At 39.2% G+C, this 18,136-nt stretch overlaps 1 protein-coding gene across 11 annotated transcripts in view; it reads right to left on the bottom strand.

Moving 5' to 3' along the window:
* Positions 1-18,136, bottom strand: part of FGFR2 (fibroblast growth factor receptor 2) — a 94,048-nt gene that overhangs the window by 31,432 nt on the left and 44,480 nt on the right. For 3 of the 11 annotated variants that reach the window (XM_045023894.1, XM_045023899.1, XM_045023903.1), the window contains 3 exons: positions 6,392-6,582; positions 5,390-5,528; positions 876-1,078 (listed from right to left, as the gene is read on the bottom strand). In XM_045023894.1, the coding sequence (XP_044879829.1) occupies positions 876-1,078; positions 5,390-5,528; positions 6,392-6,582 (533 nt within the window). Of the gene's footprint in view, positions 1-875; positions 1,079-3,665; positions 3,811-5,389; positions 5,529-6,391; positions 6,583-18,136 lie in introns of all 11 variants that reach the window. The other 8 variants (XM_045023892.1, XM_045023896.1, XM_045023901.1 and 5 more) reach the window with 3 other exon arrangements.

Genomic DNA, 18,136 nt, shown 5'->3' with positions numbered 1-18,136 from the left:
CTCAAAAGAAACAAGTCTTTTAAAAGCGTGTGGGAATCTTGCTAGTTTGGCAAGTGATGGGCTTATGACAAAGCTAAAAAGCCTATTACTTGCTCGACTGGTTTGTAGTTCCTGGTAGTGCTCTCTCCAGAGTCTTTTATTGCCAATGATGAGTCAAAGTTGCTTTAATAGATTCAATGAATGTTTCACGTGACTTTTTTTTTGTGATGTATGTTTCAAATTTGGTATTAGTTTTTCCCTACGGCCAGGCTCCAAATGCATCCGCAGCTTAATCAAATTGCCTTTGAGGATTTGTTTAATCTCTCCCCTACTATTTGATTATGCTCTTGTGTATTTCTGAAGCTGTTTCTGGGTCTTTGGTTAGCATTATGATGTACTGAAATTCCTTCCCGCTCAGTCTCTGGAAATGCTTCCTAAAAATGTCCTCTTTCTGTCTGGTATGCACTTACTACAATGATAGGTACCTTAGAAACAAAATTATAAATAAAATTAAATAAGGATCTGTTGTGACGCCCATTTTTGAAGCCAGCTGGAAATCTTCAACGAGCATTGGATCAGGCCGTAATTGCATCAAGTGCATTTTCCCCTGTGGATTGCTAATATAGAACATGCTTCATTTTTAATGTCCCTTCCCCTGCCACCCACCCTGCTTTCTTCTTCCCTTGAGGCATATACTCTACATTTAGGATGAGGCTCTCCATATTCTGGCTTCCTAGGGTTTTAGGCACTGAAACCAACTCTTTTATGGCAATTTTGCGTACAACTGATTTGAATCTACATCAAAACTCTGATCTTACAAATCGATTTCATGGCTATCTCGCTCTCTTTTCTTTTGGGGAGGGGGTAAAAGTTTTTTAAACTCTTTATCTACTTTCTGTTACCTGTCTGCGCAGTGGAATGCGCTTAGTCAGCTTGTGCACGGCAGGCTGGCTGCTGAAGTCCGGCTTCTTGGTAGTGTTCTTCATGCGACACAGGATGACTGTCAGCACCATGCAGGCAATTAAGAAGACCCCTATGCAGTAAATGGCTATCTCCAGGTAGTCTGGGGATGACGGATACTCTTTTTTTTCATCAGGAGCTAGGTTGCAAGTTTGGAGGAGGAACAATCATGCCACAGAGTTAGCACACGGCACAAACATGTATCAGTACAGTAATTGGAACAACATAAAATTACATGGGGACTTCATGCAGTGACTTCATGAAATACAGAATACTGTCAATCTCCAAAGAATCTGTTTAAAACATCTCATAACCAGTACACTGGTCTCTCTCTCCAGATTGCTGGTTCAAGACAATTTTGAAGTGTGTGTGTGTCTGTCTGTCGGTCTGTGTGTGTCTACACATATATATAGTTGCTGGGATTACTCATTTTGCTTCATTGTGAATTTAGTGCTAAAAATTAAAACTACACCTAGGTTTGTTTTCCAGTTCTGACTTTTAAGCCAAGCTCTCGAGGAGGCACATAATTCACTCCAGATGAATAAATAGTTAAGCCAATTTTCTGATAGCAACAAATGACAGATTTAAGTCAAAATAATTCACAGGAGCACTGTATTTAAAACTTTGCTAACCAGCTGAATGCACATTTGCAGACAAACATATTCATTTAGCTAGGCTAAAAGAAAGGCTTATAAACAGGGGCGGCTCCAGGCACCAGCACGCCAAGCCATGCAGCAGGCAGCAGGCAGGTTGCCTTCAGCGGCATGCCTGCGGAGGGTCCGCTGGTCCCGTGGCTTTGGTGGACCTCCCGCAGGCATGCCGCCGAATCCGCGGGACCGGGGACCTCCCCCGTGCAAGCCGCCGAAGGCAGCCTGCCTGCCGTGCTTGGGGCGGCAAAATACCTGGAGCCGCCCCTGCTTATAAACTCCTAAACAGAACGTACTTTGGGCATGAGCCTGCGTTGCTTGTGTATCCAAGATTTCCACCTGGAAAGAAGTGCACAAGGAATGCAGAGTCCATCAGCCCCTTACAATAAGTGTGCTTCTTAACTCAAGCTGGGATGCTTAAATGAATTGAAGGAAATTAGCTGCCCAACTGCTTAATTTCTATTTCAGTTGGGTGCCTGATTCCCTTAGGCTCTTTTGAAGAGCCCAGCCTCAGACTAAAAAGAATAAATAAACAAACATGGTGACTGAATTGCTTTCTATACACTTTAATGATTCTCCTTCAGTCAGAGCTACATAATAGTTTTCATACTAACACAGCACTTTTTCTTTTAACCTCATCAATGGTTACAGGTCAATAAGATTAGTCCTTATTTTGGTGGGTGGGTGGGTGGGTGTGTGTGTGGGGGGGTCTTTTTGTAAGCAATTCTTACTGAAACCATTTTGAAGTTATCCTCAAGACTGTTATATATGCAAATACTCTAAGTTCATCTTTACCTAAGCCTTTATCTGGAATATGCCTCCAAAAAGGCGGCATTCCATAGCAATCAGTGGTCACTCTGCAAGCAGTGCACATCCAAGTTTTCATTTTCTTGTACCTCGTCTTCAGTTAACGTCATATTTCATTCAAGCAAATTGGTTAAAAGATGCTAATCAGTCACTTGCAAAATGCAAACACTGCTAGCAGAAGCAAGCTAAGCATAAGCACTGTCTGACTGCTTAGTGATGAATGAACCATGCAGGAGTCAGTTCACTAGGCAAGAGGCGAGTGAGATATAATGGAACTGTTTTGTCCAGTACATTTTAATAATAAAGACAAAATGGCCAGTAGATATTAAGAACATTTCACTTGTGTAGCACAAACCATAACTACACAATTATGCAAGACACACATGCAGATAACTGCACCTTTTTCTTAGGATTAAGAATTAATTAATGCTCAAGTACATAATGGCCCAGCAAACCTCAGATAGTTCAAGTTATCTCAAAGGTAACATCAAGGCAGTTACATTATAGCTAACAGTTATACATAAGAAAGTTTGACTAGCATAGAAATAAACTAAAAGGTTACATTTTCGGACAGCTAACAATTGTCGAGCAATAAAGCGCATTGATGTTTGTTTCTCCTAAGAAAAAACATCAATCCCCGCATTCCAGGACATGCTTTGCAGTAAAAAGCAAATTAACTATTCATTCTCTTAAAACATGCAATGTTGAAAGATGCACAGAACCGATTCCCAAGGTATATAATACACTGCTTCTGTATACATTCTGCTGGCTTTAAAATTAGACCCAATGATTCTCACAAGAGACTTAGGTTATACGTAAAAGTGAACCCAATCATATTAAATGGCTTAGAGATTTTGCTGAATCATACTTTATAATGGCCAAATTTGTTTCAAAATTACCAACGTAATTTTGAATTTCATCTCATGGGAAAAGTTTGTGGTGATCAATGTGTTGATTCTCAGTATATCATTAAGCACTAAGAAGATGTATTTCCTTCAAATTTCTGATTAATGTTTGATGAATGCAAAGATGTTTAAATTAAGCCTGATAGTGGTTCAATTTGTCCTTTACATTTTTTTTATAGCTGCAGACTAAGTGCAGGTCTGTAAGACATTCACAGACTTATCAAGGAAACTTTCTTTAAAAATAACAATAATTAAGAACTTTGAGGATAATAAAAGCCCCAGTTCTGAGACAGAAGCTGTGCTAATTCTGCAGCAATCAACAAAGAAAATAAAAGAGGAAAAACCACTGAAAGAGAGAAGGGTATACCTGGCAGAACTGTCAACCATGCAGTGTGAAAGGATATCCCAATAGAATTACCCGCCAAGCATGTATACTCCCCAGCATCCTCAAAAGTTACATTCCGTATATAGAGAACCTCAATCTCTTTGTCCGTGGTGTTAACACCGGCGGCCTAGAAAAAAAAAGGGAAGCAAGAGAAAAGCTAGACATTGTGGGAATTCTTGTGGACAGGGCTACGGAACTACAGGGCTTTGCACTTTGTGAAGTCAGTGGTGTGCAGATCCAAAGTTCCTTCCCCATCCACAAATCCCTCATCCAAAAGGCATTTACCGACAGGTCCCAGCTCACCTCAGAGAGTAATCAACACCCTTCACCAGACCTAAACTCACCACCTAAACATGCATGCAATCAAATGACATGGAAAAATTAACCCACAACACTTAGTTTTCTTTCCTCTTTTTTTAGAATAAAAGTAGATTGAAAGAAAAACACAGAGAAAACAAAGTAGGACAGTATCTGGTACCACTCAGCTACCAGAGAGAACAATGCCAAACAAAAATATACACTGAACAGATGAAACCTAAGAGGCAAATTCTGACCTCAGCTACACAAACAACTTGTTCGCTAACTTGAGCGGAATATGGCCCTAAGAATTCCTTTTCCATTGTATTGTATTTAAATATGGCACATTATGCTGTGCTGCCAAGTCTCACCATTTTCAATTATCTAGCCTCATGATGTGCTTTTCTTAAAACCCCATCTCCTAGAATCATTTATGTGAGAATCTCAGCTGCTGCTTCTTCTTTTCCCCTCATGTTACCAGCCCATGATTGTGGAGAAAAGCTAGAAAGCCCTAAAGGTTAAAAAAAAATCAAACAAAATAGAACCCAAGTATATATATAAAAATCTCAGCACATGTAAACAAATCTCATGATCTTTGATGCCTGAACAATGTTGTTTGAAAGTTTCGTGTTGATAACACTGATCACGTCACATGTCATTTTTTGTATAATTGATTATCCAAATGTTTACAGCTAGAATTAATTCAGGAAGAGACTTTTAGCCCTTGATCCTGCAAACTGTTCAACAGGGGTAAAGCGCTGCACTGACTTCTAGGAGGAACTAGGCCAGACATATAGAGAACACAATTTTAAAACAAAAATAGAAACTAAATTGAAGTAAATGAAGGAGAGACTGAGCAAAATTTTATCCATCATTTTTTCCAGTCATTTCAGGTATAAATTGTCAATATGATGCTGCAAGCCTTTGTGTTTTAAATTATAGTTATTTTGTAACAAAGTAATGGGGGGGGGAAATCAATCACATGCAATTTATATGCATGTAATGTAGAAATGTCCGAAATGACTAAATATTGTGCTAACTTATGTCTTAAGTTAAATATTATATATTTGCTGCAGCAAAAATTAGACCTTAATATTATGTAATACCACCCTGTATTTTTTCTGATGAAATATACAGCATTAACAACAAACCTGAATGCAGAGACAGACATCAAATACAAGAGAGAATAAAATTGTTTAAGACAGATCAACTTCAGAAAACACAGAGCACAGACAGAGACTATTGTGAGAATTTTTCCATGGCTGCTGGTGTAATACCAGTTGCATCACCAAAGGAGGATTATAAATATACCAAGGCCAAAGAGTTATCCTACAAGCTGCCTGCAGTCTCCCAAAGCACCATTTTTTTCAGCTTCTACACATCCAGCTTTCTTTAAAAAACATTGTTACCTTTTGTAACAGTGAGCCAGGCAGACTGGTTGGCCTCCCCTATATAATTGGAGACCTTACAAATATATTCTCCAGCGTCCGCCTCTGTCACATTGTACAGCGTCAGCACTTCAGCATTGGAACTATTTATCCCCGAATGCTAGAATAGACCAATAACATAGGAGAACAATGTAACTGCTGCCCAATATGGACATTACTCTGTTTATGGTCCCACCACCAACACTTCATGAGAACATACCTTCCATTTAGTGTAAACACCAGTGTCAAAACATTTTTTTGTTGTTCTTTGGGTTTTTTAATTAGAAGTAACTAAGAGGAGTTGTTAATAGAAGCAGGGGAGGGGAAAAGGAAGAGCACCAGAGCTGGTATACTAGTTCAATGGAATAACATGGTATATAGCTGACCAGTCTGCACGCCAACTGGTTGGATTCTTGGCATCGCCAACCAGTTTGGAAAACTTCACAACAGAGAATTTCCTTAAACGAACTTCCTTAGAATGCCTGCCAAGAAGAATAACCTTGTGCCATTGATATGCCCCATCAAGTTGGTGAAAAATGGACATCTCTGCAGGCTCCACATCCAGAGAACCCAGCACTGCCAACAGTCATTGGCAGCAGATCTCACCATTACTAAGGGGCCTTTGAAAGGAAGAGGCTCAAGAAATGTGAGAGACAGAGTAGATTCTCTTTGGTTTGCTTTGGATGCTCTCTACAAATAAATAGCATTGAAGTTCTTTTAGTGGCTTTTCACTTCTTTGAATAAAACATGCATAAATTATTTTAGAGATGGATTTAAGAAACCATGGAAGAACAATAGACTTTCCATAAGCTAGCGCAATTAGCATTTAAACTGCAAATTTCAGCATAATATTGCATTTGTAAGATATGTTCTTTTTTTAAGCTTATCAGCTTGAAAACAGAAGACCTGATCTCAAAACTCTTGGGTTCACACAACATATATTCCATGCGCCAAATAGCTACTTCATGTGCCGAAAAGCCTCACCTTTAAAACTTGAAGATACGGTAATCCATCTGGCCCGTATTTACTGCCATTCTTCTCTACATGTTTTATCCACTGAATATGAGGCTGAGCATCACTGTACACTTTACAGACAAACTCCACATCACCCCCGACCACTGCAGAGGCATTTGCTGGAAGGCCAGCTTGGAGAATAGGCCTGTGTGGTGATCGTTCTGTTGGGATGGGGAGTGGGAGCGAGAGAGAGAAAAAATAAAGATGCATAAATAAATAAGCGGTGCTGCCAAGAACACTGTTATGAACTCAAGCCAAAAAGCCCTGTAAGCCTGTTGGCTGACTCCTCTGAAATAACATTGCAGCCAAAATGTATAACAACAATTACACTTCAAAGGAGATCACTTGAGTACTACACTTGTAGTACAAAGAATACTCATTTAGAAGGGTGGGAGGGGAAGGGGGACGGGAAAGAGGCCACATAACAAAATTTAAATTTTTTCAAGGTTGGGCCACCATAGAATAAGGAAAATCAATTTTACTTTACAGTTCAGCAAAACAAATGCTTTTGAATTTTTAATTTATTCTACTTAATATAAAACCAGGAAAAAAACCCAAAGTTTTATCACTTTTTAAAATTAAATAATCATTGCTCTAAAATGACTGAAGTTATTATAGGCATCGCTAAAAGAGCTGCATAGGCATCAAACTCTTGGTATAAGATGAACAAAAATTAAGTAGGCTTTTGAAACACAGTGAACAAAAGTCAGCTTTTATCAACTACAGCATCAGAAATACCAAAGTTGCTTCCTATTTTAAGTATAGCTATGGGCAGTGGCGGCTCCAGGCACCAGCGCTCTAAGCACATGCCTGGAGTGGCAAGCCGCGGGGGGCAGCCCGCCGGTCCCTGCGAGGGAGGCAGTCAGGCTGCCTTCAGCGACTTGCCTGTGTGAGGTCCACCGGTCCCGCGGATTCGACAGCAATTCGGCGGGGGGTACGCCGAATCCATGGGACCAGGGACCTCCCGCAGGCGCCATGCTTGGGGCAGCAAAAAAGCTAGAGCCACCCCTGGCTATGGGGAATATGGAATTATCTTCAATACCACGATGGGTTTACTGTCAGTTAACTATTACTTCTACAGTCTGTGAACCTACAAGAGGAGTCAATATACTACTGTCACTAGCAGAAAGTTGTTAAAGTATGTAAAGATTTGGGATGAAATCCTCGTTCCATTGATGTCAATGGATGTTTTGCCATTGAGTGCCACAAAGGCAGGATTTCACTCTTGGAGCCTGCTTCTACATTCTTTGTGTGCACAGAGCCTGATCTTGTACTTACTGGAGTCAATGACAAACTTCTCATTGACTTCTGTGACAGGAACAGCCTCCCAAAGCTTCCATTGGCTACACTGGGTGGACAAGGAACTCTGGCAAAGCTTAAAACCATTCCACCTGAATATGGTGTCTATTAGAGTGACCAGATGTCCCAATCTTATAGGGACAGTCCCGATTTTTGGGTCTTTCTTATATAGGCTTCTATTACCCCCCATCCCCTCTCCTGATTTTTCACATTTGCTGTCTGGTCACCCTAGTGTCAATTAAAGTTTTCTTAATGACAGCCCTGCACATTCAAATCTCCTAATTATCCACACATCATAATTGACAGGAGCAGTGAAAACTTCCTCAACTCTGAGCAGTCTAGAAGTGAATGCAGTATACGCTCCATACCCATCCACCCTTTGCCCTTTCTTCTGAGATGAACAGGGGTTCCAAGTGGTACTAATTGTGAGGGACATTTCTTGCAACCTGGATACCTATTAGAAATGAGACTAAGACCAGTAACTCACTTCATTTAAGTCATTAAATAGCTGTTGGATGGTAAATATTTACAGCTAATACTGATCTAGATCAAATTTGAACTCATGAATTAGAAGAGAAAGTCACATTGCCAAATCTCCTGAGCCATCCAGAGCCCCTTCCAAACATTTTATTTAAAAGATAAGAAAAGAGTAATGGACCTAAATATTTATAGAGGGAATGCATTATAAGAGCTTAAATGTTATAAGTCAAATCAACTGAATTTCAAATCAAGTGTTCTTTCTTAAACATACTAGTTTCCAATAAATTGTTTCACAAGCAAACATTGTGAGTGTAATAGCAAATAATGATGCCCATTGAACAATGGGATCTTTCATACAGTCCAATATATTTGGCATGCTGCAAGCATCTACTGGGAATTTATTCACTGACGCAACACTGGCAGTGTACTACAAAGCAGCAGTCTTGTTTTACTTTTGGAAAAAGTGCATTTGTGTTGCAGTTATTAAATTATTCCATGGCTATCTGTGTTATTTTCTAAGGCCTAGGAACATCTTAATATTTAATTTGTAAATTACAGTAGAATGTATAAATTACTATTTTATAGTCCAGGAGAGAACTTATAAAGTTTCTCACCTTATGCTAAATAGAGTCTAATTCCATGTTGCCCTGCTCCTTCTTCTGGGTACAGAAACAGCAAGCATGGTCTCCCTTTAATAGAAACCTTACACCATCTTCCAAAACTTATTACAGCTGCCTTCAGTATAAAATGAAACCTTAGAGAATGTTATTTAAAATGTTTTTTAAAAGTCAGTAGGCCTCATGTTTCATTTCTCCACATCAGGGTTTGATTTCCTTTGTGACCTTACTCTCTGCCCTTAAACAAACCAGAGAATGAGGCCTGAAACATCTTGGAAAAGTTCCTACTACGCCAGCATCAACACACAAAACACGTTTGGTTTATCTCAATAGCCATCAACAATTTAATTTTTTATTGATGACTGTCAACCCCCCACCCCTCCAAAAAAAGGCCAAGTAAAGAAGTAAAAGCAATGTTTATATTCCTGCTCCTAAATTACTAAAAGAGGTCAAATGGGGGTAAGGATTTGTGAAATTTCCTCTTGCTATGTCCTTAAATGCATTTCAGTTAAATGAATTAGAAGCAAATTAAAGTTTGCACACTGGGATATAAACTGCTGATGAGTGTTTGTTCAACTCCTATTCATCTACTTCCACTGGACAGGCAGACTACACAGATTTAGAACTGATCTCTATGATTCAGACCTTTTGCAGTTTATGCTTAATCCCTGATCCTGCCACTTGTTTCACACTATGCATGGAGCCTCGCTGAAGTCAAGCTACATGATATGAAGTCACGGGGGCTCTGTGTAAATCCTAGAGTCTGTGTTCATTAAATAAGGTGCAAGATCAGGGAATTAGATAATTACTTCATGTGAAACAGTATTTATTAATGTAGGGAAAAAGAAAACTATGGAAAAATTAGTAAAATTGTGACATGTTGCTGACTATATTTCTGTGTAAGATATTTTTGGGAAAGTCTCCATCAGAGCGCTAAAATTTCATATGCTGTTTCTGTGCAATGTGCAAAAACTAATCAAAGAGACTGTGCATCTTTATATGCTATCTCAGATCTTGTTTATGAATTCCAGGTCAATATGTGCATTTAAAACATAAGCCTTACATTAGTACGCAGCTATCCCCATGTTGACACTTGGCTGCTCAAATATCACGAGGCTATGAAATCTGCTCAATACAGATAGACAAAAGAGTTGACAGTTCTCTCTCAAAAATATCCCTCAAAGTTAACAGGAACTAATTATGAAATAAAGAGCTTGTCTGATGGATACTTAAAAATGTAGATTTATTTTTATCATTAACAATTGTAACTAAGCATTGTAGATAAACTAAATTATGGAGAATATATACGGTTTTGATCATTTCACTCAAAATAGTAAATATTTTGATAACAACTTGGTCCCAACTGTCCTCTCAATTATATCAGCTTTACACTGCTGTAATTCCATTGATTTCAGTATACTTCCTCCTTTTACACCAATGTGATAGAGAGGTGAATCAGGCCTTTGGGAAATAAATCTTTGCTAATTAACCATTTAAATTTTATAGCATTCCATTCCCAGTGCTAACATAACATGTTTGCAAAAAAATCAGTCAACATCATCTGCTATAACATGGGGGAAAGCCCTAGAGAGTAGAAAGATGTCCTAATGTTTTCAGGCATACTAAACACTGCATTTCTAGCACCATAAAAATTACTAGGCACTTGTTTTATTCCAACACATTAACTCAAACCCTCAGATATTTAATTACTGAACAAAATTCAGGTCTACGGGGTATTTCAAAGATCAATTCTGCTTTCTTAAAGTGTTTTTTACTAACTCACATTACATCGCTTTGAAATAATAAAATATATTTTTCTCTAAAATGATCTGGAACTAGCGAAGTCCAATGCTAGAAAAATATAAATTTGAGCAAGAGCATGTTAAATTTTACTTTCCTTCTAATTCCTCTTGAAGTCAAACACTGTAATATTTTACAAACAGAAAACATGGCTCATTCTCAGTAACTAAAGAGAATGTGGCAATAAGTAACTCAGAGTTTAAAAAAAAAAAAAAAGAAAGAAAGAAAGAACAGCCTATTCCCCCTTCCAAAGAAGTAGGTTTCTGGTCAACATCTAAAGAGTCAATCATTCACTAGAGTTCAATCGCTTCCTTTACAAGAGGCAGAGCCACAATGATCATCAGTGTAGGTAATGCCTTATTTCAAAGTTAAGATATCTAAATTACATACCAATATATAAATATGTTCAGGGTTTGTTTTCCCCTGTCCAGTTTTTTGGATTGTCTAAATAGAAGTGAATAATAGAATTGACATCTGAAATGACGGAGGTTGTAAACAATTTGCAAACAAACAAAAATACCCACCAATTTATAAGAAAGAGTCATATTTTAACAGATGCATTACTGAACCTATTCACATTAAAGCATCAGACCAGATGGCCTTCCTCCAGCAGAGAAATCTGCAGAAGGGAGCCAGGAAGTTCAGAAAAGTCCATGAGATTTACCTCATGGAGTTTCCTGCAGAGCATCACTTTGGAAGGTAGTTGGTTAGGAAATGAGACCTCCCAGACCCAGGAGAACCTGAGGCTCTGGGTGTGGGGTTGGAGGTGGGTGGAAGGACACGGGACCTCTTCCCTCTACAGAGCAACAGATACAGGATCTGTCCCGCAGATAGTTGCCCCTTCAGATGACTGTGCTTAGGGTGACCAGATATCTTGATTTTATAGGGACAGTCCCAATTTTGGGGTCTTTTTCTTGTATAGGCTCCTATTACCCCCCATCCCAATTTTTCACATTTGCTGTCTGGTCACCCTAACTGTGCTGGAGCCTCTTCCTTTCCTGGACATGCAATCGAGTGAGTGCCTCTGCAGCTTCTCAGCAGCAGCTATTGAGATGACTCTGCAAGAGTGAGTGACACTCAAAGCTCCCGCCATTATCAGCACTATTATGTAAGCACCTTTATTTTCAGTAAGATCAGTCACCTGCTAAATGTGCCTTGCTAATTACAAGTTGCAGAAGAGCATTAGTTCATTGCCTTTTCAAGGATCTCACTAAACTCATGTTTGGTCTTGAATTCATTAGTCGTCTTTCATTTTCCAACCTTGTAACAAACATGCTATTTATTGCCAACTTTGACAGAGTTTTTGTGATGTGGACACTTGTTTCGTCTGATCGTTTTAATTCTCTATTGCTATAGTTTATAATATTAATTCTGATTAACAGTTCATTTTCAGAAGCTAGTTGCCTATCTTCTGCACTCAAAACTGACATTAGAAAGCTTCATTTAAAGAGTCCCTAAGATACATGACTACAATTCACTCGGTCTGATGAATTTTCAGAAGAGTTTCTAAAGGCCAGGAGGAAGGTTGGAAATCCACCAGGGACAGATTTGCTGGTTGGTGCATGTGAAGTGTGATATCTTCATCCTAATTTCCACACCTCTATGCCCCTCACTCTGGATGCTGTAGAGGGCCCCAGGGACCACTGTGAAGGAAAGGGATGAAAAAGAAAGGCCATGGGAGACATCCATTGTCCATCGCCAAACACCTCAGCTACCAATGGTAAATCTATCCAAAAATTAATGAAGCCTCAGGCTGCATTAATTGTTGCGGGAGCCTTCTCTGCACTGGGGAATCTTTTTTCAAGTAGGGCTCTGAGGGAAGCTATGGCCATGGGAGTTCCAGCCAGAGTGGAGAGTTCAGATGGCCCTGTGTCCCCAGCTGCTCTCAAGTTGATCTGCAGGATCATGGGCTGTACATTCCTAGGTAGAGTGACATAGGAGGGATCAAACTAGGCCACACTAACCCTAATCCGAAATGGCAATACCGATTTGAGCGCTACTCCCCTCGTCGGGGAGGTGTACAGATATTGATATTAAGAGCCCTTTATATCGAAATAAAGGGCTTCGTTGTGTGGACGGGTGCAGGGTTAATTCGGTTTAATGCTGCTAAATTCGGTATAAACGCGAAGTGTAGACCAGGCCAGAGTGTCCACAGAGATTTCCTCCCTCAGTGTATGCTCATACGGTGGCAATCCATGCCTAAATTTCCTTACTCCAGAACTAAGCAATGCTTTATGTGGGCCTGTGTCATTGAAATGCTAGAAGGAAAACGCTATTCATTCCATTGCACTTGCTCAGTGATGTGCAGAAGTAAAGCTGAGGGATGGCTGCTGCTTCAGGAGACTAGCGACAACTAAGCAGGTGTAGGCAAGTACTTCTACTAATTAATGTCATATATTATATACATATACTGAACCAGAGATTGAGTAGCTTCGACCAGCAGTGTGTCAGTTTGGTTTCCTCTTGTTTCACAAAGCACTGCATTCTGTTTATACCCAATTCAGAAGCTCTGGTGAACTGTGATGCTCTATTTTTATATATAAAATAATTATTCACTCTGTAATTTAAACTGGAGATAACCACATGGTAAACTAGAGAAAATATTACCTTCCAACACTGGAAAGAATATCTCTGCCATAGAGCTGTTTACTAACAGGTAACTCATAAGCAAAATGGACTATGGATTTTGCAGAATGGATTATAGTTTGGACCAATTTAGTTCATCAGAGCTGGTCATATAATTTGTTACCAGTGTTGGCATCTTTGATAAAATAATGGTTCCTCAATACATTTTTACTAATTTTTCAAACAGCTTAACTGTTTAGCAACAGTTTCTTATGAGTTACAAGAAGTATGGACTTGTTAGAAGTTTTTTTTTATTACATAATTATTGTTTTGCTAAGTTTTTAGAGAAACATGTGCCTTCTATCTTTTGATCATATTCTTCTCTTTTCTCTGTATACAATATTTCTGATCAGCTCAACACTCCTTGAAGAGGTAATACCTAAGACCCCAATCCCACAACTGTTTCCATGTGGGTGGACCCCTGTGCTTTGAGAAGCCCTAATGAAGTCAGAGGCTTCATGCAGGCACAGAGGTCTACCCATGTAGGTGCTGACAGAGACTAAAGTCTTTATCCTACGTTTTCTTCAGCATCTTCTTTGTTCCTCCGACCTAGCAAAAGTTTAGTGGTTCCAGTTTTATAAGACAGGGGTGTTTCTTTCTGCTGCTGTATCACTGCTTTGACATTTCTAATTTCAGGGCCTGACCGTCCACTGAAGTACTCTGGTTTGACACTAGCTAATGGGGCTAACACTGGCATAAGACTGGAATACCACACTGGAGAGTTAGGGGCAATACTGTTCCCCTAAAGTTGATTACTGAATAAGAGTTCTTAGGTAACATTATGAGACTCACAACTTTAAGAAAAGCTTGAACGGCTTCACTGGGGTTATCTGTGATTTTTAAACAATTACAGTTTTAAAATATAGAACGTCATTCCAAAAACTTGGAGCAGTTGATATACAGTATGCAGTAAAGCATTTATCACTGTGTTTCTTTGTGCCATCTGAAAACTGTCTTCCTGGTTTAAAAGTAATCACATCTAGGTCAGTTGAGAAAATGACAATACCTTTCTACCCTTTACAAAAATGACTCGTGTTCAACTCTTTTGTTCTTCCTTTTACTTTTCGCCTCAGACTTGAAATATTGATCCCTCTTTGGCACTCCCTATGTGGACAAAACGCCCACTGATGTCACCCTGGCTGTTTAGATTTAATTGTGGTGGCTCAGTGTAAATAGCAACAGCTACCAAGCAGTCGGTGAAGCATTATTTTTTTTAAACGTAAGACTCTGGTCAGTGCTTGCAACTCTCAAGATTTATTCCAGGTGGGAGCCCTGACACGTAAGGGCATGAAGGGGAATTAAAACTAAGGCCTCAGTTGTGCAAACCCTTATGCATGTGCTTAGCTGTATGCACCTGAGTACTCCCATTGACTCCTAAAGGACTGCTCAGGTGCATACAATTAACCACGTGCCTAAACTTTTTCAGGATTAAGGACTAAAACTTCACTAGCTCCCTGCAGGGTGGGGATAAGACAGCTGTAGCAAAATAAAGTGGAACATGACACTACAAGGAAAAATGCCGCTTTTAAAAGGGCTGAGTGAAGTCAGTGGAAAGATTCTCACTGATTTCAACAGGCTTTGGATCAGGGCCTTATAAAAGTCATATCAAAATTAAATAAAATCTGTTCTTTAAAATCATGAGTGTATCAAAGGGTTCTAAAAAAAAAAGACAGGTCAAGACATAGTCAAGAACTGAAGCATGCAACATGAACGTTCTTGTTTTAAAATGCTAAGTTGTCAACACAAGGTAGTACTTAATACTAGACTATCCTTAGTGCAACACCCTATTGTTAGCCTGCCACAGTATGCATTTCATCAGCCTCGCCAGAGTGAAAAAGTGTCTTAGCTGGATAAAGACTCATGTCTGCCTTACTACGCCTAGGAGTTCACATGTGGTATCCCTGATATGCTACACGTATAAGCAACAGCTTTATGCACATCTGAGCAAAGGAGAAATGCCTCATTTTGGTCTGAAAAAAACATGGGAAGCAGAACAATGAAAAGCTTTCCACTGAAATTACTTCTGATTTGCTTCTTCTAAAAAACTTCAAGAGAATGTGAAAAGCAGCATGTAACTTCTCATGGACAAGGCTGGAAAGTGGGGGAAATGTTACTGTCCAGACCATTTCCAGATGTTTCATTAAGCTCCTTGGGGGAGCTCCTTGTGTTCTGTGTTGTGGGTAGCAGTGAGCACCCAGTCAGCACGCAACCACTTAATAATGGCAATGATAGTGGAGATGAAGGGAGTGTCTTGTGGAGAAAGCACAGGGCTGGGTTCTGTATCTGACTCTGCCAAAGGTTTGCTGTAGAACTCTGGCAAATCACCACCTTTCTGTGACTCAGTTTCCCCATCAGAAAAATGATGATAATAGTATTTTCCTAACTCACACGGGTATTGTGAGATTTAATTAGATAGTTAGATGATATAAAATGCAAAGTATTAATTATTATTAGTGTGGCTCCACCATGTTTTCTATCTCCACACTCTCCCTTCCCTGAAATGTGACTGCCTTCAAAGTAGACAGGAAAATACCACTGAAACCCTTTGAGTTCTTTTACATTTCCACATTTCTCCCTCTTCTTACTGTACTGCACTATGGAATCTATAGTCTGTTCCAAATATTGGATCAGATCCCAAAAAGTGCGAAATATCCCCAGTTCCTAGTGGCTTATCAGGGAAGGCCCAGCAGCTCTTAGACGGGCCAACTGCAAACATATATTTTTTTCATCACCTTTAACTTAACTCCACTGCTTCAACAAACAAAGCTGAAGCAGCTTTAATAGAAAACATTTAAGCTGGCCATGCCTGGGCCCAAACATGCTTTGTCTTTGGTACATCTATAGTATGTACCAAAGAAATACAAAGTCTTTGTTATATACTATAGATGTACCAAAGACAAATCTCCCATGTAATTTTCTTCAGCTATTAATCTCCCTTCTAGATTTGTCTGACTTTTAACATAAGCATTCTAATGGGCAGGACAGCATAACTTTCACATGTAACCAGATGCATGAAAAAGCACTAGAGCTATTTCCAGTCACCTGAACATCTATCAATTGTTTACGAGTTTACTAAAAAACAACCCAAACAAACTACATTCCTCATGCTAGAGGTGCTCATTAATTGACAGATGTACATGTTCCTCCCCTGAGGTTCAGAAGCATCATCTCCATCCTCCTGGCCAAGTGTATTTGATGGAAATGCCATCTCAGTAGAGATGAGTGAAGAGCGGAAAAAAGTTGTTTGTTTGAATTTGAAAGTGAATGCGGACATGGAAGCATTCTGCATATATTCAAACCCAAGTACCTGTATTAGCACAAATACCCAGCCAAAAAAAAAGTTAAGATCAAATGCTCAAATAGTCACTGAAAACAAATTTATACTTGAAACTGACATTTGAAATATAAGTTGTGTTGGTTCCTAATGTGTCTCATCCAACCAGGGTTGTGAGTTCAATCCTTGAGGGGGCCACTTAGGGATCTGGGGCAAAAATTGGTCCTGCTAGTGAAGGCAGGGGGGTAGACTCAATGACTTTTCAAGGTCCCTTCCAATTCTAGGACATTGGTATATCTCCAATTATTACCTTTTAAGCTGTTCATCAGCTATAATTATGACAAAATAATTTGTGAAGGTGAGAAATAATTTCCAATAACTAATACATTTGAGAACTTTGCAATCTGCTTGCCAAAAAGAAAAACATAAAAGTAGTTAGTCATTATGAGTTTTCCATTCAGCTCTACTTCTAACACTATCAATGTTGTTCTTTAGTAGACCTGAATGGATGAAATATTTCAAAGAGCAATCTGGGGGAAAAAATCAATTTTTATTTATAGAGCATTTCTCCTCCTAAAATATCCCAAAATTCTTCACAAACTATGGTTTTTAATAGGGCTATTAAAATAGAGCTTTAAAAGTTTAATTAAACCAGCCTTAACTGTACTTCCATGCTTAAAATGCAGCAACTGTTACTGAAGCACCTTGGGAATGGTAGCAATCCAAGGATGGTCTAATCTAATGACTTAAAATCCTCAACACTTTTGAAATGCAGCCACATCTGGAGTAAAAGGCACATGTCCCCTCTACTCCCTGTTGTGCAGAGTGCTATTTGCATGAAGGCTGCCAGGGAAAACCTCTTCTTTTATATCTTTAATGTCTTTGCAGTGCCCACAGAATTCCACATCTCATCCAAGAGATCTCACCCATTAAACTGCATGGTACTTAACTTGCCTTAGAAAGATAGAGCACCAACTCTTTTTCCTGATAGCTTTAATTATTAAGGCATGGGTAAACTACAATATAATAATGTACTCATGTAATCAAATGCACATGGACCAAAAGAAGGAGTTGAATGGTGGGACCTTCAGCACTAATAGCAGGCTCATTGCTGGACACAGAAGCAAACTCATACACCTCTTATGTGGATAAGTCTGTGGAGTGGAGGGTCACAAAGACACTGATTACACAAAAGTACTTCAGCAAGTGCCAAACGCACATCTAGGGATACAACATGCTTACTGGTATTTTCAGACAACTCTTGCAAACTTCTACTTGAAGTTCTGTGAGTGTGAAGCTGGATGAATTAAAAGGCAAGATTAAAGATAATATTGCACAAGAGCTGCAATAATGTCCCGTTCATCGTTCCTCAAACCAAAAAGAAATACCTGTCTTGAGATGGTAAGAAAACAGGAAGTGGGACAGGGAGGCCAAGCCTCTCACAAAAGATTCGGCAGAAAGCATTTCAAACGTGACAAATTCAGCATTCACCCAATGGATGAAGTAATGATGCTAGTATATGTTCATCAAGTATCATTTAGCCAGACTACTCCAATGAAATCAGAAGCTTCAATGCTATAAAACTACAGTTTTGGAATATTTTGACTTTATTAACAGGAG

Source organism: Mauremys mutica, chromosome 7 (genome assembly GCF_020497125.1).
Source record: "Mauremys mutica isolate MM-2020 ecotype Southern chromosome 7, ASM2049712v1, whole genome shotgun sequence".
Lineage (NCBI taxonomy): Eukaryota > Metazoa > Chordata > Testudines > Geoemydidae > Mauremys > Mauremys mutica.
The sequence above is the reverse complement of the archived record's forward strand: the minus strand, read 5'-3'. Positions and strand labels throughout refer to the sequence as shown.